Genomic DNA, 7619 nt, shown 5'->3' with positions numbered 1-7619 from the left:
TCACTTCCTAATTGGCTATCAACATGTTTCACATCACAACAGAGGTGGGTCGAGTAGCCAAAAATTGCACTCAAGTAAGAGGACCGTTACTTTCGAATAAAATTACTCCAGTAACAATGACAAAAGTAGTCCTCCGAATAATTACTTGGGTAACAATAAGTACTTATTGGGGATAAAAAAATAAATTAAGTACAGAGTAACTGGTGAGGAATTTCTGATAATCTTTTCATATTGCGCATGAACGTCAAATAGACAAATATTTAAAACAGGAATAGGCAAATTTAACTATTGCCCAAAAGCACGAACATTTTTTTTTAATGAAATAAATTAAGCCATGACTTATTCATTCATCTTCTGTACCGCTTGTCCTCACCAGGGTTGCGGGCGTGCTGGAGCCTATCCGAGCTATCTTCGGGCGAGAGGCGGGGTACACCCTAAACTGGTCGCCAGCCAATCGCAGGGCACATATAAACAAACAACATTCACACTCACATTCACACCTACGGGCAATTTAGAGTCTTCAATTAACCTACCACGCATGTTTTTGGAATGTGGGAGGAAATCGGAGTACCTGGAGAAAACTCACGCAACTACGGGGAAACCGGATTTGAACCCAGGTCCTTAGAACTGTGAGGCAGATGTGCTAACCAGTTGTTCACCATGTCACCAATGCCTAACTTAGCCACAATACATTTTTGAACTTAACTATTTGTTTACCCACGTGAAACTGCACAATAGAATCATTAGGCAGATATTATTATACAGTATAATCATATATAATTTGATTAGATTGAACTTCGACAGGTTGTTTCACCCACATTTATCAGCAATGTTGAAATCTCTTTCAATTTTCAAAAACAATTAGGCTCTGCCAACTAACATCTTCATCTTCAGGTCTGTGCATAAATTGTGATTGCTTTTGATCCCTGCTCATTCTGAATTTGCACAACTGCAACTTGCAGTCATGTGCTGCAGTTGACCTGTTGGCTTTATTCCACAGAGCATTACATTTTGCAAATGCAGACCGAGACAGTCTCTTGTATCTTGCTCAAGTCCCAAGCAGAGTTCTTGTAGGCTGAAGTGACATTTTAGGCAGACACAGATGACAGCGCATGACATACAGTAGATAGAAAAGGTTTACACACCCCTGCTCAAATTCCAGGTTTTCGTGTTATAAAAATTGAGACGAGGATAAATCACTTTTAAAAATTCCCACCATTACAAATAAATTGAACGTTTTACCATTTTGAGAGAGAAAGTAAAACTAAACTAGAGTCCTGAGATAATGCGGTTGCACAGGTGTGCACACCCTCTAATAACTGGGATTTGGCTGCGTTCAGAATTATCCAATAAATTCAGTCATGTTACTAGATGGGAGTCACTCACACTTGCCACCATTTAAAGTGCATTGAGATTAAATGCAAATACATTCCAGCTGTTCTACTAGACTTTTCCTGATGTTTTTTTTTATTGTTGTTTGTTTTTGCTTTCGAGCAGAAGCTTAGTTTTAGTGCTAACTCAATGCTATCTTCAGTGCTTTCCCCCCCATTTTTTTTCATGACGCAATAGGCGAATGGTGGCCGAAGTTATGGATAGGACCCGCTGTCTGACACCCAGGGGCACCGCAAAATGCTCAGGGCCCTGGGACAGTTGTCCAATTTTTCCCCGCTGTTCGACGCACCTGGTTGCAAAGTCGAAACCCACTGATTTAGGAATTAAGAAATATAAAGAAAATGTATTGTTTAAAAATAAGTCTCAGAAAAGGCTATATTACAATTTTACCTATAACTGCACTATGCTTACTTAATCAAAGAGCAATTCAGAGCACATTAAGAAAGTGAGAGCAGACACGAAAACTCCATGCATGAAAATGAATAAAGTAAAATTTTAAAATTTAACATATCTCAGCATTGATCTTTTCTCATTGGAAAATTGCAACATCAATACCACTACCAGCATACCATACTGTGTAGACCTAATGACAAATGTGCACAATTTAGACAATATTGCTTCATATGACAACCCAGATGAGTGAATGCGCCATAAAAAGTCCATAATTATCAACATGAAAGTGTTCAAAAGTCAATCTTTTATGTATTCAAGTGAAACTACGAGTCTAACCATTTCAAAATCTCAGACGAACTAATAGATAGCACCACAAGGTGGCTCTTGGAGATCCTATTTGGAAAAATGTCAGGATTACATTAGTGGATTACAACTATGTAAATTTTGTAATTCAATTACATAATTTCGTTACACGTAATTATTACTCCCAACAGGGACAGTAGTCTATCACAAACCTATGCTAACGGAGTAGTCAACTCATAATTACAGTAAAAATGAAAAAACTTACAGGCCATAAACATGAAACAAATAAAAAACACAGTACGACGGTAACCGAGGGTGCCTTGTTGTGCCATGTGACAGACTATTGGATGCCATGCGGAACCCTGAAATGTCCTGTCAGTACCAGCTCCTATATATTTTAGTCCACGACCCAGTTCTGGGTCCCGGCCCACAGTTGAGAATCACTGGAATAGAAAATGGATGAATATTCCTAGTTCTAATTTGCAGAACACGTACCCCATCTTGTGAGGTACAACGGTAGGAAGCAAAAGAGGACAACTCAATAAGCAAACGACCACAAGACAATTCATTAAATCCCGCAAAATAAACACTCATTATCCCACCAAATCCATTCCTGATTTACAACTGAGTATCTACAAACAATCAAGGGTAGGACCTTTTCAGCACCAGTCAGTGACAATGCCAACGATTTGGAGCCATATTGAAAATACCATCCCCTCGTTATCTGCCCAAAGTTCCATTTTTGTGAAAAACAGCATTTTAGGATTATTAAATATACATACGTTAATAACAGAAACCATTTTTGCAGGAGAAAATAACTTTATTTAAATACTCTTATTTTTCAAGTTTCCAGGTTGAACAGCACCAGTGCAATCAGTAACACAACAAACACGAATGGACACTTATATATCACACATACAAAATGAGTACACTGTACTTCTAAAATGGCCAATGCAAAGTTATAAAAAACATATTCTATTGCATTTATTCAACCACATCGCAATGCCCTAAGTGATGCTCTAAAAAGAAAACACTGCGGGAAATACTTTTGAGGAATTTCAGGGTAGTTTTGGCAAATGTCAAATTATGTAACAGTGATGTAGTATTGTGGCAATCCATATTTTCGATTTGGATATTTTTTCCAAAAAACCCCAAACAATTTTCATCAAAAATCATCATCAAAATCAGTCATTCTGTCAGTCTTCAAGTAATTGTAAGTCCATGGAGTTGTCATCGCATCCCATAATCCTCTGCAGCTCATGAATACAAGGTACAATTGACTGGCTGTGCAGCTGAGCCATCTTCATCCTGAAGACAAAAGAGTGCGCATTTAGTGTGACGCTAGATAATGCAGCAAAAGTCAACATTTCGAGACAAAAAACACCCATCACCACATTTAACAATAAAGTTAATAAATTAAACCTCAACTGTAACTACATATTTGGAGCTCACCTTTTGAATTTGCATTTTTATTTATTTTGAAAAAGGTACAGAATATTTTCATAAAACATAAAAGGATAAATATACAAGATTGTAGCCCATGGCTAAGTTCCATTTTAACAGGTTGGGGTGTGCTAACAAAGATTCCCTGTTACAGATATGCATACTAATATGTTTAGTTAGCTTTTTACAAATAGGAGACGAGGGGACACGCGCCACCAACTGCTAGGTAAAATGTGCCACTTCCGGCCATGTCATGTCCGGTGCGCCACGAAACACAGAGTGCGGGAATGTCACCGGTTGACACGAAATATAAACAATCAAATACTGAAAAGATGTTAGAAGAGCTGATAGGCTTTATGAGCATTGTGTCTTCTTCTTTAGTAGTGGCTTGGGTGAAAATGACCTTTTTTTAAACCCAAAATGTTACATACTTCAGCTTTAAAATGGTAGATAGGCACCTAATAAGGCACTTTTAAGAGATCTTGGATATTTTACCAGCATTGCTCGAGAGGTGGCAAGCAACGGAGTACACCTACTTCATCACCTTACTTAAGTAGAACTTTTGAGTATCTATACTTTACTGGTGTTATTATTTTGCAGCCTACTTTTTACTTCTACTCCTTACATTTTCACGCAAATATCTATAGTTTCTACTCCTTACACTTAAAAAAGCCTAATTCTATTTTATTTTGGATTGTGTTCATTCTGGCTTGTCATTGTTCAAAAACTCAAGACTTATAACATAGCCCTGAAGATGGCCGTGGCAGAGAACGCATACCAAAACTCCCAACCAACTACCAGCAGAGAGGAGGTTGATTGCCACAAAGGCCAGCCAACCCTTGTACATTCCTCGCCATACTTGGAAGAATTTTTCAAAATTGTTGGATGCCAAACCAACTCCTCGTAACGCTGCGAACCTAACCACCACCTGCTAATGGCTTTCAAAAACTTGAATTTAAAAAAAGCCTATTGAGGTAAACTGAAAGTTTGTTATTATCAAGGGGGTGGAGAGCGTGTGAGGAGTGACAATTGGCTTGACCCAAATGTTACTTCAGTTGGGATTATTGCTATGCGCAATACTTGTAAAATAAGTTTAACACAATTTAATAGATGTGTTTAATACACGCGGCACGGTGACGACCGGTTAGAGCGCCGGCCTCGCAGTTCTGAGGACCGGGGTACAAATCCCGGCCCCACCTGTGTGGAGTTTGCATGTTCTCCCCGTTCCTACGTGGGTTTTTTCTCTGGGCACTCTGGTTTCCTTCCACATTCCAAAAACATGCATGGTTGGTTAATTGAAGACACTAAATTGTTTGGGTGAATGTGTGTGGGAATGGTTGTTTGTTTATGTGTCCCCTGCGATTGGCTGGCAACCAGTTTGGGGTTTGCCCCGCCTCCTGCCCGATGATGGCTGGGATAGGCTTAAACACTCCCTTGACCCTTGTGAGGATAAGCGGCTCCGAAAATGGATGGATGTTTAACACACAATGAAACTTTTCAGACATTTCTTGGATATGCGGGTGGCTCAGGCACTACCTCCTTAGCAGCTCATGTCCTCTTCTTAGTCCTGGACAGTGGTGCTGGAGCGCAGTGAGGCTGTGCGTTGCCATAATGCTGTAACACCGGTCTCGCAGAGTATTGTGGCTTGCCATGTCCCACTGTGGCAGTTCGCTGGTATAACGCCACGCCAAGAGGGTGTGTTCTAACACAGCATCCCACTCTTTGTTCTGCAGAAGAACTTGGCCCCACTCCTGACATGTAACCTGGGTGTGAGGCATGAAGTGGCAACAGATTAGTTAAAATTGGCTTTGACTAATAGAAAGGGATAGACCAGTTATCTGCGGGGCTGATTATCGCCGCCTTTTTATTAAAAAAAATATTTAAAAAAATAAATAAAAATTGGACGACCGATAAGAGATAAATTTAAACTGGGTCAACGTCGGAACTCTATGCATTTATTTTAATTTTCCATTAACTTTATAAGAGATGCTGCTTACCCTAGGAAATCTGCACGTTTTTGTTTTTGTTTGAACTTAAAACAAACATAAGTGAAAGATCAGCATTTCAGTTTGATTTAAATTTTGAAAAACTTTGTTTCCTGTACAAAACTTCAGGGAGTGTTTTGTTGACGTTTTTGTTTAAAACATGCTTCTGAGCTTGAGAGCTCCTGCACTTTTCGTTAAGAATTTTAAAACAAAGACGTCTATTGTCTAAGATAAAAAAAAATAAATAACATGCTGCAAATCTGAAATGCTGTTTAATAACCATTTGCTTAACAGCATTTAATTTAAGTGTTGATGTTTTTTTTAATGATGCCAATATTTTCTCTTTGACTGGAAATGAATATCAGCTCCAAAATCAGTTATTGGCCTCCTCGACCACTAATAATCACATTTGGCCCTGGAAAAAAAAAAAATAAAAAAAAAACATATCGCCTATCTTCACTAATAGATAACCCAAATAAGATGAGAGCCTATTGTGGTTTCAGTCGACCCAAATATTACAAATGCCTCTTATTGTGGCAAATAAAATGCATGAGTCCCTACGGTGGAAGCTGTTAAGTGTACAGATACAGGCTGTCCAAACAAATGCGTTTTACTCACTTTGAACGCAACTAGGTGGGGGTATGCCTTTCTGTAGCAGTGAGCATCCCTGTTGGAGCCAAAGCGGGAGTACGGAATGGACCTATAAACATTCGTCTTCTTGAGTTGTAAATCATCTTGAAGATACTTCAGACCTGAGGTCAGAAACCTGGTTTCTTGGCGCTATGACACAATGAAATACATTTCAGTTCAATTGTGCACTATTAAATTCTTTTCAGGCACCATCCTAGACCATCTAGAAAACCCCGAGATCAAGTATGAAAGAGAAATAAACCTGCTCGACCAAGATGAGGGATCTGATAAATTGGACGAGCTGCCGCTCAGACATGGGTGCTTGGCTTTCATCCATCTTCTTACACTGGGCGACGTTCCCACTCCATTCGCCATCAATGGCAAAATCCACTGCGTGATAGTTGTTGGAATTAGTCATACAAACGTTGCACCTCACAACGATCCATCCATTTTCTGTACTATTTGAGTCAAAATGTTTGTTGGCGTTTACGTGACTGAGCCGGGCCGGTGTTGGACGTGGAAGTGTTTTTCTCCCTCGGGGTTGGAGATGGAGGCGAACGGGAGCGTAAGATATCCAGGTAGGACCTCCTCATACCAGCTGCGGCAAATTGAAAAGAAATTGAGAGTAAGCGTTTCACTCACAATGACATGTTTAAATGCCGAGCACAAAGGTTACCTAACTTGCTTGCAACGCGGGGCCCTTTCAACGCCTTTCAAATCAAAGTGGGACCATTTGAGACCTACCCTCAATTTTGGGCTGTGGAGCAGGTATTTCCACCAAGGCACGTCGTGGTTGACAAGCAGCCGCCGTCGCCATAGTGGACACACTTTGGAGCGGTGTAACTGCTGCTGCTGACGCTAGCAAGTGATGCTACTCTTAGCACAACTTTAAAGCCCACGGGGGGCGTCTAACCACTACTTTCCCTTACAGTGGTCGAAGCTTTCGTCAACTCGACCTGCTCAGTTCCAGCGTCGCTTTCGAGCTCGTCGACATCCACTGTAAAGCGAAAGTGTATAGAAGAGAATTCCCCAAAGTTCAGTCGAGTTATGAGTTTATCATAAACTTGTGGACTCCTTCCAAGACAACAACAATACTGCTAAAGCGCGCCACACGAGAGGGCGCGCAGGCGTGCTTTACGGCTTGCCGCCATCTGATTGGTGGACCTGGCTGCGCGCGTGACCAGGCGCCCTTCGCAAATGTGGTGTGGTTTGCAGAGGGGTGGGGTAGATTTACCCACATAGATTTGAACACGACAAACACCAGCGCGCTGTAGCAGCCTGGCTACGTGGCGGCCATGTTTGGGAGGTCGACGTTCCCATAGAAGGCAAACCATGGACACGGAAAGTCGTGACTTGCTCATTTTTCACCCGAATTTCCTGTGGGTTGCTGTGTTGCCAACGCCAAAGCGCATGCAATCGATACACAACATTTGAAAACAACAACAAAAACATTATTGCATGTGAAACGGGCTC

At 40.8% G+C, this 7619-nt stretch overlaps 1 protein-coding gene across 2 annotated transcripts; it reads right to left on the bottom strand.

The window, feature by feature from the left end:
* Positions 1 to 2893: 2893 nt before the first annotated feature.
* On the bottom strand, positions 2894 to 7342 carry LOC133489272 (uncharacterized). Of its 2 annotated transcripts, none has more exons than XM_061798190.1 (6): positions 6823 to 7342; positions 6637 to 6744; positions 6409 to 6536; positions 6135 to 6296; positions 5068 to 5294; positions 2894 to 3396 (listed from the first exon to the last, which is right to left on the bottom strand). In XM_061798190.1, exons 2-6 carry the CDS (start codon positions 6737 to 6739, stop codon positions 3285 to 3287), a joined length of 732 nt encoding a protein of 243 aa, XP_061654174.1. In that variant the 5' UTR covers positions 6740 to 6744; positions 6823 to 7342; the 3' UTR covers positions 2894 to 3284. The 2 variants fall into 2 exon arrangements, with proteins under 2 accessions (XP_061654174.1, XP_061654167.1); XM_061798183.1 differs by having other exon boundaries at positions 6891 to 7341.
* Positions 7343 to 7619: the final 277 nt, after the last annotated feature.

Source organism: Phyllopteryx taeniolatus, chromosome 1 (assembly GCF_024500385.1).
Source record: "Phyllopteryx taeniolatus isolate TA_2022b chromosome 1, UOR_Ptae_1.2, whole genome shotgun sequence".
NCBI lineage: Eukaryota > Metazoa > Chordata > Actinopteri > Syngnathiformes > Syngnathidae > Phyllopteryx > Phyllopteryx taeniolatus.
Note: the sequence above shows the minus strand (reverse complement) of the source record. Positions and strands in the feature narration are given on the sequence as shown.

Coding starts and splice junctions, on each gene's coding strand:
- LOC133489272 (XM_061798183.1), bottom strand. CDS start 6,963: ATGGCGACGGCGGCTGCTTGTCAACCACGACGTGCCTTGGTGGAAATA. Junction 6,537..6,636: donor CACCGGCCCGGCTCAGTCAC/GTAAACGCCAAC, acceptor ACTATCACGCAG/TGGATTTTGCCATTGATGGC. Junction 3,397..5,067: donor GGACATGAGCTGCTAAGGAG/GTAGTGCCTGAG, acceptor TTTTGTCTTCAG/GATGAAGATGGCTCAGCTGC.